We start from the raw sequence: 13,889 nt of genomic DNA, 5'->3' as shown, positions 1-13,889 counted from the left end.
TCACAAAAGAATCCTTAGCTTGACCCAAAACTACAGCTGCATGCTTTTAATAAAAATTCCCAATTCTGGACTTTGAAACAAGCCCTGCTTTACAAAAACAGTGCATCTCATTTTAAACTAGATCAAGTTTAAAAGATTAGTGGCATCTTTGCCTGCAAAACTGAGAATATCCTCAGCTTTGTCTCTGTGCATTAACTGAAATCCCATCAAAAAGGCAAAACAACAAACTAAGTCAACACCAGCTTTATAGTAAGTTTGCTCATAAACATTTCTAGGAATTTTAGGCAAAAACAAAACCTCGCCTCCATCTTCCCCAACACTGAGGATGTCTAGAGACCATGTCCACAGAAAACTCCTGCCAACACTCCTCTCCACAGCTTGTTTTAAACATGCATTTGGCATTCAAATGTAACAACTGAAACAGTAACAAATTCCAACCTGTAATTTAATTAGTACTGATTCTATATATTTCAGTTCAAAAGGTGCTGTGTTTTGGAAACAACTACCTCTACTCCTCTTGTATAAATGAATGTAATGTATGCAGCCTTTTTTTCCCCTGCTCAGTACTTCAATATATGACAACAGAGATCATATTAAGTTTTAATGTGACTTCTTTTAGCAGACACTCATTGAAAATAAAGAAGGATTACAAAACATACTGTTTACTTCCACTTATCTAACTCAATTGTATACAGATTTTCCTAAAGATCTGGACTCTGAGTAATTTAAAAATTAAGACCCTTTCTTGTTTGAATCTGAGATACTCTAGCTTTAACATTATTTCTAGCACAGGACAAGCTAGAAACCTTTTCCTACTGTAAAATGCCAGGCAGATACTGTAGAATCCAACAGGTTCTTATTCTCCATATGGAGGTTATCCCTAAGAACTAGGTTCCATTATGCTACTTGGAAAGGTGTAAGAGCCTAATAGCATTTATCAGACAGCAACAAAGCTTTGGACTTGGCTGATGAGCTCTTCACCTTCTAAACAGCTGCAGGTACCAGGACATCTAAGTGCATGGTCAGGCAGTAACATTACATGCAGGAAAAAGAAATAAAGCTATAAAGGCAATTCAAGCATGGTAAAGCCAGGGTAAAACGCAACAACACACTTCACTAAAGGTAAAGTCACACTACTAATATAGGTAGGTTTGGTTTGGGATTTTTGTGCATTTTTTTGTGTGTGTGTATGTGATACCCTCACTGGTATCCAGTTAAAGTGTGAATAAACCAAACAACCAACAAAATCTATTCCACCACCATTTAGTTAAACAGTATCATGTCAGCAGCTTCTGCATTACAGACCATTAAGTATACCTTTCCATATGCTTCAGCCCCCATGAAGCAGCCCCAGTGCTAAAATGAACAGACCCCCACTGCTGCCTGCCCTTCCCATGTGTCAGTACAAGCATTTCACCAGCCTTGCGAGGAACCAACCTTCCCACCCGCATTAATTTTAACTTGGATCAGTATCTCTGGTCTAGCTTCCTAAACACTCCCTTGTAATTTTCTGTGTTGGTAGCTACTTAGCTACTTGTGTGGTCTTAAAACAAACAAAAATACAACCTCATGAACAAAAAGTGAATTAAATTAACTACAAATATAATCCATCATATCAAGTGCCTTTAATCCCCCATTTCTGTTTCTTCCCTGAACTCTTACTGCTTTTTTAATTGTACAAACAGAAAGGAAACCAATCAAGTTCTATGTACACTTCAGAAGTAAATTATTTACATGTTAATAAAAAAGAGCTGACTCGATTTCTTGTTTTCAAAAAGCAGAAGAGAAGCAGAGGGCAACTAGATCCTACCACAGAAATAACATATTATACAACATGCCTTCAAAGTTACTCTCTAACACATACAATTATACAGCAGCACTTTCCTTCCCTAAAACTGTTTACCAGCCTCCCATTATCACTGAAGCTTGGTCACACTCCCTTGGTTAACAAGTAAAAAGAAGAATGGCAGTTATGCTGCCATATTAATTTCCTTAACTTCCAAAAAATGAGGCTTGGCAGTTCTTCACTTATAAACGGTCACATTTTAGTTGCTTTTTCATTATTGCCCAGAGAAAACAGACCTCCAACACAAAAATTAACAGTAAAATAATAACTCAATCACATTTGTCTTGCGCCTGAAACTCCTAACAGCCTCCATGATCAGATGGGGGTTGGGATTCTTTGCTTTAAAGTGAAGAAGTCTGGTCTGCTATTTGCTTTCACTTCCTTCCATTCACACACATATAATGTATACGAACACAAAAGAAGCACTGTAGCAATCACTAAATAAGAGTGCTTTTTTTTTTGTAAAAAACCCATATAAAAACGGAAACAAAGGACTCAAGGTAAACCACTGATCATCACAGTTAAAGTTTGAGCCCATCTAACAGATCATCACTATTTTTCCCATTATTTAACACAGCAATAGTTGATGCAAAAAGGCAATTCAGCTAAAGAAGTTCTGTTCTATACAGAAATCAGCCAAGTACAATTACTCTGAAGGATACATCCCACTAGATCATTATCTCTGATGTTACATAACTCAAATATATTTAAAAAGAAATTAATATATTTTAAAATACTATGTTTGTAATTCACAGAAACACTGTGACCAAAAATCTTCCAAACAATTTCTATTTTTCCAAAGTATTTTTTACTTCACAGACAATACTTCAAGTCTGGAAGAAAACAGATGTCATACAGATGTTTAAGGTTACACCAACAATTACAAACCTGTTGGCCAAGCAGAGCCACCCACACCAACAGAGGCCTCCATTAAAGGGGAACTAAAAAATACAGATTCACTTGAAGTAACTTTCATATTTTGTCAGGTAGTCCAGTTTGGATGCAAGACACACTGCTGTTCTGAATGTCAAGTGGTAACTGTGCAAGGAGCTCATCCAGCTTAATCCAGCTCCAAAACCACCTAAATTGTAGAAATGCAGTCTCAGCACAGAGGAAGACAGGTACACACACGCTTTTAACAAGACTCCACGCATCTTTACGGCCTTGCATAAGCTGTAAAACCAAACTACTCTAAAATAAACCGATCATGTAACATTAGCATGATCTGTGCTACATGAATTAAGATTTCAGGTCATCTAAGAAAAAAATCATGCCCGGTAATTGTGTTTATAGTGAGTTCTTCTCAGTCCTACATCGTTTAATGCTTTTACCAGCAGAGGAGGGGACAAAGAGGGAGCACAAGACCAGCACTTCTACAGCCTTTAGGTGCCATAAAGGTCAATGCCTTTTGGTTTAACTCTGGTGGGAACTCATTGCAGTGCATACAAAATGGTAAGACTAAGAATTCAACATGACATAACGTGATCAGTAAAAACAATGACAAAGCCACACCAAAACTGTAAAACCCACCAACATACATACATGCAAGGAAATACTGACCTGTGATTATCTTTACAACCAGCTGTAACAGTCGTACCACATTTAAATAACGCCCAGTTTGACATAACTACTTGATAATTTTACAAACCACTACATACAGAAAAACTGTGTATGTACAACTTTTCTGTAGACTCAGAAGAACTATTTCAATCCCTGGGAAATCCTACAAAAATGCATTAATTGAGACAAATAGCTCAATATATTTTCAACAACGTGATTATGATGACCCTACAGACAGGAAGTAAGAGTTGAATAATAAATGTTTATTTTGTTTGGCTGAGAAAAAGGGATCAAACTCTAGGGGCTAAAAGCTGAGGCTGTACAAGTTCACCTTAAAAAAATGCAAGTTTTGCAAAGACTGTTTATCAGTGAATATTAACTGCTACATTAGACTCATTGTAACCCTTGAGAACAAACCGAAGGATTTTTCTTAGATAAATAGTCCAAAACATTGCGGATGGACTTAAGTAATTATTCAATTTACGGGAGCCTCCTGTGCTCCACATAAAGGCCAGATTAGATAAACACTCCATTTCTTTGTACTCCTTGAAGCTTCAGAAATTTAAAGAGCCGCCTGCCTTTCCTTCCCCTCCTGCCAAATTACAGGGGAAAATATTAGATAAAGAAAGCTCTAAAGCAACGCTGAATTTGAGGACAGCACCACTACATTGTATGTGTTCCTGCAATTACATTAATCTCAACAAAAATATGCTGAAGCCTGTGCAGTATGGTCCTAAAACGCCAACCTTCACAAAACTAAGAAAAAAACATAAACACGCCCTTGTCCCCTATCTCAAAACCCACCTCACCATGGATTCTTACATCAAGCCAAGCACATCGCGGAGGGTGACTGGGAGAAAGACGTTAACAAAGGAACACCGCTCCCACCAGTGCAGGCACTAATAACAAGGGCTGCACAAACCTCGTGCTCACCTCTGGGCCCACGTTTGCCCGATCTCTCAAGCCAGAGAATAAGTAAGCAAATAGAAACGAAGGAGGGGGAAGGAGTGGGAAGGGTGAATACAAATCTAAAGGCGAAGAACCGCAAACAAAGCGTGGCGCGGGGGCGCGGGCCCAGCGCCGCCCCACCCCCGCCACGGGCGCCCAGCCCAGCCCACTCGCCCGGGCGGCTGGGCCGGCGCCTTCCTCCCTTCCTCCTCCGGGCGCCGCGACTCGAGGCCCCCCCGCCCGCCCCCGCCGCCATCCGCCCCCCCGAGGAGCCCGCCCGGCGGGGCGGCCGACACCGAGCCAGGCCCGGCGCTCCGGGCAGCCGCCAGCCGTCGGGGCCTGCTCGGCCGACGCGCCGTCGCCGCAGCCTCTCCCCGCCTCGCACGGCGGCCCCGTCGCGCCCTGGGGAGCTCCAGCCCCGGAGGGACGGCCGGGACCGGGGATGGGGCGCGGATGGTGCGGGAGCCGCCGCGATCTCCCCCACCCGCCCCGCCGCGGGCCGCGCCGCGCCGCCCGCGCCATCCCTCACCCGTCGGTGGTGCGTTTCTTGCTGGAGCTGTAATCGTCGCCCAGATCGAGGCGGTGGCGCTTGGACATCGCGATGGCGGTCGCTCGGTCTGTCTGGCGGTCGATCCGTCCGGGTGCGGCGGGCGGGCGCTCTGCGCTCCCTCCCCGAGCGGCGGCGCGGCGAGGCACGGCCGACAAAATGGCGGCCGGAAGGAAGCGCCGGGGCCGCGCGAGGCGCTGGCGCGCGGGCCCGTTGGCCAAGGCGGCCCCTGGGCGCCCGCCCGGAGGCCCCGCCCCTCCGCGCGCTCCCGCCCCTCCGCGCGCTCCCGCCCCCCCGCGCGCTCCCGCCCCTCCGCGCGCTCCCGCCGCGGCGCCAGGGCAGCGGGCTGGGCCCGGCCGGGAAAACCCCACGGCTCGGTCCGTGGGTAGCACAGGATCTCCCACAGTGCGAGAGGCCCTTCAGATCACCCAGTCCAACCATCCACCCAGCACTACCACTGTAACCGCTACATCACATCACCCAGCGCCACGTCCAAACGCCTCCTGAACACCTCCGGGGATGGTGACTCCACCACCTCCCTGGGCAACTTATTCCAGTGCCTGAGCACCCCAACACGGAAAGATATTTTTCTAATATCTAATCTGAATCTCCCTTGTTTCAGCTTGAGTCGATTTCGTCCGGCCGCTCGCTTTAGGCACAGCAGAAGAGACCAGATCCCAGCTGGCTCCTGCCTCCCGTGAGGGAGCTGGGGGGAGCCACGAGGATCCTTCCCCCTGAGCCTTCTGCAGGCAGAACAGCCCCAGCTCCCTGAGCCTTTCCTCACAAAACATGTTTTCTAGACCTTTCACAAGCTTTCTGCCCTTCTGATCACACTCCAGCACCTCACACAGTACTTGAGGTGTAGCCTCACGAATGCTCTCTCCCTGTCCGTCTTCACAGTCCTGCTGGAGATTACAGCTTTTGCTCAGCGAGCACTCGCTCCTGGTTCCTGACTGCTGGAGCAAGGGTACATTCACGTAAATGGCTCGGCTAACTAACATCACCTAGCAGCAGTGACCTGTTCCACAAGTACAGCCAGCTCAGCAAGTGGGGCTTTGTTCAAAGATTCACATTCCAAAGATTTGCTGGGATTACTTTAAAATAGCTATTAAAATATTTAATGTAGACAATAATCCGTAGGTTATTTTCTTTAATAGAAGAAGATTTCTGTCCCTAGTTTTAGATAATATAACAAAATGGGACACACAGCTCTACTAGAGTTCTAGACGTTAGTGTAATAAAAATAAGAGTTTTCTGCTTAGAGTTATCAACCAAAATAAATATTCCTCGAAACTGGAGTCTGAACTTTTCCTGCAAAGCTGAAAGTAATTTTTGAAGTTATGCTACAAAAACCACTGGAGCATCTATGTGGGCAGTTTCCAGAGGATAAACACTACAGAGTAATTCTCTCTATCCCAAGTATCAAGCTTACTTGTTATGCTATGGTAGTCTACATAGCGCTGCATTGGCTGAATGCAGCTATGGGAAGAGTTTCTGCACATTTTTCCGAGTGAGTTTTAAATTATGTCTATCTTAAACAAAAGCGAGTGTTTATTGAAATAATTTAGGAGGGAAAAAATAGAGGCTAGGTCTCCCTGGAAAGTGGGAAGAATAGTAGGAATATAAAAAGCATTACATGCATTAGTTGTGTTATAAATGATAAGAAGCCAATTCAAAATAACAGAATTTATGTAGCAAATTTCCAAAAACCAAATTAAAACGTCAATTCAATTAAATTGGACAACATCGATCGAATGCTGGGTGGGCAGAGTGACAGTAACAACGGTACCATCCAAACTCGACCACACACACTGGGTCTCGCTGTACAGAGACTGTACATACTGTTTTTATACAGTTTATTTATCCTGAGGCTAAGTCCATGGAAAGTCCAAATATTCATGTATTTCTTTATATCCAAGTGAGGTCTTGAAAGGGGTTCCTGCAAGTATGAAAAGATTCAGGAGTCTTCCTGGATCTCGTCTTTGGGGTGTTAATTTGATCATCCTCCGGATTCCCCATCAAGACTGATATCAGATCTCGAGCAGCCGTGAAGTGGAGGCCCATCCCTGATGAATGGGCCGTCTCCAGTCCGGCCATGTCATTTCTGCTGCAAATGTTGTGGCTTCACAGCTTGGACCACAGGTCTTGGAATCTCGGAGATGCGCTGGAGTAGCTTTTTAATAGACCAAATCTTTGATACACGAATTTATCCATTACATTTACCACAGTTGGAATGAGGAGCTGGTGCTGGGAGGTTCTGAGAAGGCTGCAGGAGTGCAACAAATGGGAGAGTGGAGAACTCTACAGCTCTGTCTCAGATCTTTATTTCTCCTCCCCGTGCACACCAGCATGAATCTACTTATGGTCTTGCTCTAGATTACCCTATGGCAAATATCAGGGAAGTTTTTGTTTTAGCAGGTAAGAAAAATGCAGGTATGTGCCAGCTGGTATGAAATCTGAGGCTACAGTTAAGCAACAAATGCAGAAGAGAGAGGAAGATTGTGCACTAGTTGGTGTGAACAACTATTCATGTGCTCTGCCCCAGGCATGTTCCACAAACCAGTTCACTCTGTTAGCAATTGTTAACTTTACAAACTTTTGAACTCATCTTCCACCCAACCGTGCTTTGAGCTATCTGACTGCATAATAACTGATCTGGTCCCACCCCAAAGCGTTTACATCATAAGAACTTCCTCTTGAAAGCACACACATGCCTTATTTTGCTAATGCAAATAATCCTTTTAACTTCAAAGGGATTAACAAGGAAGGAGTAGCAAAACTAAGTATGTAGGTAAGTGTTTGCAGGATCACAGCCTAAATATAAAACGAGACAAGAGAAAAAAAGACCGGTAAGCACAAATTGACATAATGGCAAAGTGATAAGCATTACGTCAAAAGCCTAAAGGATGAAAGGAATATGTAAAATAAGGCACATTTAAGCATATTTTCTGCCTTTTCAAAGACATTTGTTAAAAAAGAGTATTTTATTCCCCCCCCCCAAGGCCTTTTATACCCATCTATAAAAGTAAAAATCTTAGGTTACTGAAACAGGGCACATCCGTATGAGCTTCCACTTGACTATTTAGGCTTCTACTCTCTATTTCTTACCTAATTTTAAAATCACTGGTTTCAAAATCCTCTTAGCCAACTTCCAGTGAATATTTCTTTACATTTGGCATGGGCATATTTATTATGCCATTTGGGTCGAAAGGAGCATTAACACTTAAAACTGAAACAATGGCTTCGGGGAATAACATCGTGTCTAATTTTTTTCCTGATTGTGCATTGCCTTATCGCTTAAAGAATAAGCCTGGCTCTCCGACCAGCTGTGTAAGAGCATCCGTGGACGGCGGGGAGAGGGAACTCTGCAAACCTGACACACTTACAGAAACTCGTGGTTTTATTGCAAGGGTCGTGGGCAACAGGGCCTGCCTACAGCCACCAGCCTCGGCTGAAGGGAAGCCCCATGGAGAGAGAAAAAGAGAGAGAGAAAGAGAGGGGTAAGAAGTAAGAGCTAAGAGATGCGATCAGGGTAAAAGAGTAAGGTAAGAACAGGCTAAAAGAGAGTAAGGTGTGTAAGAGAGTAAGGTAAGGGCAGGGTCAGAGAGAAAAGCTAAGGGGGAAAGCTAAGGTGCCAAGGTCCTCGTTACAATACATTATATCTCCTTTTGTGTTGAATATTATATTTCCTTTTGTGCTGAATATTCTGATTTACATAGACCAACCGGCGTGAGATACAAAACCTACAAACTTTGCATACAGCCTGTGAGAACTACTATATTACCCTATCATTCTGTATTCTAAACTCTAAAGGCTACTTTTCTTATCTACCTTTTCCCAGATACCTTGGGGGGCTACTCCCTCGAGCTCCTTTGTTTACTACCACCCAACCCATCACCAGCTAATCGCTGTCTTCCTGCCTGGCATGTCTACATCTCAAAGCTAGCTTTCATTTCTATTTCACTCACAGGTTTTATATGTTTAGCATCTCTTGCCAGGCAATCATATTTGTAGGCTTTTCCTATCTCACCTTTCCCAACACAGCCGTAATTCAAAGACCCTGGAACCCTCACCTGGGTGGTGTGAGGCTTCTGACAGAGAAGTCTAGTGTCACAGTTTAAATTATTACTGCCTGAGGCTAATTGCTTCACCCCTTTCTAGCGATTACTGAGTCTGTAAAGCACATGTGATCTAGCCAGTCTAGCTTCTTAGTCAAAACTCACCTTCTTCACTGGCTTAAGCTAAAACAGGGGATGGAGGAGTGAAACCACAAACCTCTGTTGCAATGGAAGCCATAATACTGGGCAGAGAGTTAGACTGTTAAGAAAGGTTAAATCCTCTAAAAGTTGTGTGCTAGAGCCCTAAAACCTGTGTACTATGTATTTCTCTCATGGCTGGCTGGCTTGCAGAGGACCCTAAGCTACAGCTTATATATACTTCCAATGCCATGGACACACTTGTGCTGCCACTTTCTTTTTTTTTAATAGCTTCCTTTCAAAATTAAGTGTAACTCCTATTTTTAAATAGATGTACAAAACATTATAAGAAGAATTTCCTGCAAATGAATTAAAATATTAAAATAAAATTATTACTATAATTACAATTGCAATCACTATTTAAAAACTGTGTGTGTGTGTATATAAAAATGGGTAATACCCTTAGAAAATTATCCAGGACTCTTAAATGCACGTTTATCACAGACAAGCTCTCATTATATCCTCCCCCACCAAGGCCATGTGAATAAATGGATATTATCCTCATGTTCTGTCATATCATCAGGGAAAGAATCCTTGAGACAAGAACCCACAATCAGAGCGTGTTTAAAAAGTCAGACTTCCACATCATTCAAATTAAAAATATGAAGATGAATACATGAACTGATCTCAATTTCTGCAGTGAAGAAAAGAGGCAGCTTCTCTATAATTGCAGAAGCTAAACTTTGCAACACTTCAAGTATATCTAAATCAGGCCTTTGAATTGCTCTGGGAAGTACGCCGTAGGAAGGCAGCATGGCAACAGCGCTATTGCCGTGGCAGCAAACTTTATCAGCCATACAGACACACATCTGAATTTTGTGAATGGTTAATAAACATTATCCAATATCCAATATCCAATCACACCATTGTGACTGAATCTGCAGGTCAGAAAGGTCTGAATAACTGCAGTAAAGTTTCATAAAGAAGAAGAGAAAGAGAGGAAGACAGAGAAGAGAAAGATTGCTGCTTTTGTATCTACTAGAACATTAACCAGAGTAAAAAATCACTTTTTAAAACACAGCCTGTTCTATAAAAGGAAACATATTGTAGATAACCAGCTGCTATTCTGAGCCACTCAGTCACCTGTTAAGCCTTATGATCACCTTTAATCCCCTCAGAGAAACCATGCAAGCACAGGTATTCATTATGTGCTTTAAATAGAAATCAAAGAGATAGTGGAAAAGCAAACCATCACCCCCAAGTAAATTAAATTATGTATCTAATTAACATGAGTTACACGGAATTCACTCATTGTTTTCATAACTTCCAGGTCTTCATGGTTAAAGTGGAATTGTTTAACACCTTCTGCATTCAGAAACATCTGAAACCAAAAGCTAATATGTTGCACGTGAAGGCAGTTTATCTTCTAAATTCCTTAAAATCTAACCGCTTTCTATGCCAAGTCTGAAATCCTGTGAGAAGCTCCCTAAATATAGATGTTTTTCAAGAAGTGGTAGCTATTTCACAAAGAATTATTTAAAGCCAGAGATCACAATTTCAAGCATGTTGTTTGATCTTGTGCTAGAATATTAAAAGACCCAATGCAAGTTTTTCAGTTGGCATTTCTTTTGCAGAGGTCTGATTCTTTCTCGAATTTTCTTTACATATCTTCACATCAGCAGAAGGGAAAATGACTACATTTGAATGGATTTTTCATTCTTTTTGCATTGAGTGCAATGATCTCTTTCTTATTCACTATTGCATTAGCTCCTTAAGACTATTTTTTAAAAAGTTCTGTCTTTAATACAATCTGTAAAGCATTCATATTTGTGCCTAAGATTAGCAGTGCTGGAACTACTAGTGGTACCTGTTCACTGAGTATGTGCTAAATTATTAGGAAATTTATATGCTTACTTCCTGCTATCTGTATAGAGTATTCACACTTTCAACAAGCTAAGATTACAAAAACGCTAAGGAGCAGTGAGACAGGTGATCTAATAACCTGTACCTTATGGGCTACTGACATCTCAAGTGGTAAATACTAATCCTTATTTTCAAAATTAATTCCAGACTAAATTACAAAATAATAGCCATAGAAAATTATGCACACTAAAAATCTACCATATCCTGGAACTGGTCTATAATAAACTCTAAACATTAACAGTCTTAGCTTAACCCAGCTGGGTGCAATTTTTAACAAATGGCCTTATTTATTCTTTCCTCATATTGATGAAGTCTTTTTCTTCCAACTGTATTAAAAGTCCACTTGCAGAAAAATCCTCAGCAGTGGATGAAAACACTGAAGGCACATTTAAACTTTACAGCTTCTTATCATGAACCCCCAGCCTTGCAGAAGCAAGGTTATTTTATTAGTATGCATAATTTTTCTACTACCAGCTCCCAACTGGGAGTAACAACCTTAGTATCACCTGAAAAGCAGTCTAAGTCTCCTAAAGAAGCTGAAAGAAGACACTGAGGTTTGGGGGGGAACATGGGGATTAATAAAATATTGCCCTGTGAATGTAATGATGTCCTCTCTAATGAGCAAGACTGTTCCCAATGGTAAAGCAGAAGGTGCTGCTAGAACTTCTTGTAAACATGAGAGGACTGTCACAATGCTCTTGTGGGTGATCTTTGTAGACATAGCAACTTGGTCTCTCAGCTGAAAAACCAGAAAATGCTATACCTGCAGCATTTATTCAAATTATAACAGTCATATCTAGGTTGAAACAAGAATTGTCTTATGTGCCCTTAGGCTAATTTTTGTAATTAGAGTGGTGGTGACCTTGTCTTCTATACATTCTGCCTTTGTAAAGGTGAGCTATATACGTGGCCTCTTCCTTGTCTTGTAACTGGGCCTGCCATAGGCACACAGGACAGCTGATCTATACACATGCTGGTTGGATTTATTCTGTAGGTGCTGCTTCCTGCCCAGATCTGGAAAGTACCAAGAAAGAGGATGGTGGGGAACATGCTATTGCCAAAGTCTTGCTCAGACTCTTTGGGCCTGAACTGCAAAGCCGGTAAGTTGTTCTGAAGGCAGCACCTTGCTTCCAGACTTCATTTTCTTGGGTCCCATCTTGATCATCAGTGAACATTTCCATATTGTAGGAGATTCCTCCAGAAAAGAGAATGGCTGGGACTCATCTGTGCTTCTTGGATGTTATTCAGACTACATGGCCAAAATAAAGCAATGCTGACTCAAACTTGGTTTTGCATTCTGTGAATGTGTAATACCACTCTGTTGTGAATAGTCTTGTATAGCATCATGTATAGTATTTTCAGGTACTATATGACTGTGAAATTTCACTATGATAGCAGCACTTTACTATTACTGTAATCCTACTGTATCAGGAGAGATGTATCACAGGTAAAGAAGTGATTTCTTCTTCAACTTAAACATTTTCTTTGAAGTACCTTTTGTCTATGCAATGGTACATGCAATATCTAACACACAGACCATTCTTATGTTATATTTAACTTGCAGCAAGTAGTTCCCTCAGTAAATGAGGCTTTTCTAGATTGTGCTGTAGCATGACCTAAGCAGTCCCTGACCTTCCTGTTGCTGACTGCTCTGCACTACCCTCTCACTCACTATGGCTAGTTGTTTTGATAATCATGCAATGCATCAGGCTGTGAAACTGATATGGCTAAAAAAACCCACTAGAAACAACAACATAAAGAGAGGTTTTTTAGCCTATTTGGTTTCCCAGCAAGGACAACAGATGGAGTAGCATGGGGACACAGACAAGCAACTGGAGACAGGACACTGTCAACTGCCAGATCACCTGAAAAAGTCCATGACATAGCAGTCTGACACTGCTCATAGTGAATAAAGTTCAGTACTTGAATATGTCTTTGGAGAATCAGGACCAAAGAATTGTATTTGCAATTTTTTTTGTAAAAGCAGTTTTTAACTATGAATTTTTACATCCCACATGACTGATCCTACATTAAAGTGACATCTTGATTGATTTGGATACATTTCCATGAATCAGATGAGCTCCACTTATTCAGCATTTTTTGCAGAAATATTCAGATCTGACATTAGCTTAATTTTTCATAGATTCCAGTGGAAACCAATTAGTAAATGGAAGCAAATTTATGCTGGAGAATCCTAGAGAATTTAATTTCCTTTAAAAGAAGGCAGTGCTGCTTAGCACCTTGTGTGGGAGAGTGATGGGGTAAGGACTGAATCTTTAGTACTTTTTTTCCTCTGAAAAGCATCCATATTCTATGAAAAGCATGCAGTATCCTACAGTGAAGCATGTTGATCTGGGAACAGTAAAGTAGGAAAAAACATTTCAAATCCTCCAAGACACGGGTAAAATACTGTGGACCTTGTAGAAGATTTAAAACCAGATGAGACTATATGTACTCATCTTTTGACAGTGTATCTATTTGGAGACTCAAAAAACCACTCTAAAATGAACAGAGCAAGAACAAGACTATCTGTTGATAGATACTCATACAGAAGAAAGCTCTAATATCCCTCCTCCACATCCTTTGACTCTAAAGTTCTCCCATAGGTGTAGTTTTTATAAGCCTTTTGATTTACTTTTGTCAAATAAACTGCATTAACAAAGACCTGATTTTTGCTTTTTGTTTAAGTTAACCTTTCTAATCTGGACAGAAATGACTTAGGGAACACTTCAATAAATTGCTTTCTTGGAAAATTATGGGAGCAGGAAAGTATTAACAGTCCAGCAGAGGGACATTGCTATGAAGCTGATGGTAATAATGTCTTCTGATGGTAATCTTCTGATCCCCAGGATGGATCTAGGAGAGGTTT

At 41.7% G+C, this 13,889-nt stretch overlaps 1 protein-coding gene across 1 annotated transcript in view; it reads right to left on the bottom strand.

Annotated features, from left to right (window-relative positions):
- DHX15 (DEAH-box helicase 15) overlaps nucleotides 1–5,098 on the bottom strand; it is a 44,413-nt gene extending 39,315 nt beyond the window's left edge. Inside the window, exon 1 of the mRNA XM_066317161.1 lies at nucleotides 4,884–5,098. Coding sequence (XP_066173258.1) covers nucleotides 4,884–4,951 — 68 coding nt within the window. The 5' untranslated portion in view covers nucleotides 4,952–5,098. The remainder of the gene's footprint in view (nucleotides 1–4,883) is intronic.
- Between the last annotated feature and the right edge of the window lie 8,791 nt (nucleotides 5,099–13,889).

Source organism: Sylvia atricapilla, chromosome 4 (genome assembly GCF_009819655.1).
Source record: "Sylvia atricapilla isolate bSylAtr1 chromosome 4, bSylAtr1.pri, whole genome shotgun sequence".
In the NCBI taxonomy this organism is placed as follows: Eukaryota; Metazoa; Chordata; class Aves; order Passeriformes; family Sylviidae; genus Sylvia; species Sylvia atricapilla.
The sequence above is the reverse complement of the archived record's forward strand: the minus strand, read 5'-3'. Positions and strand labels throughout refer to the sequence as shown.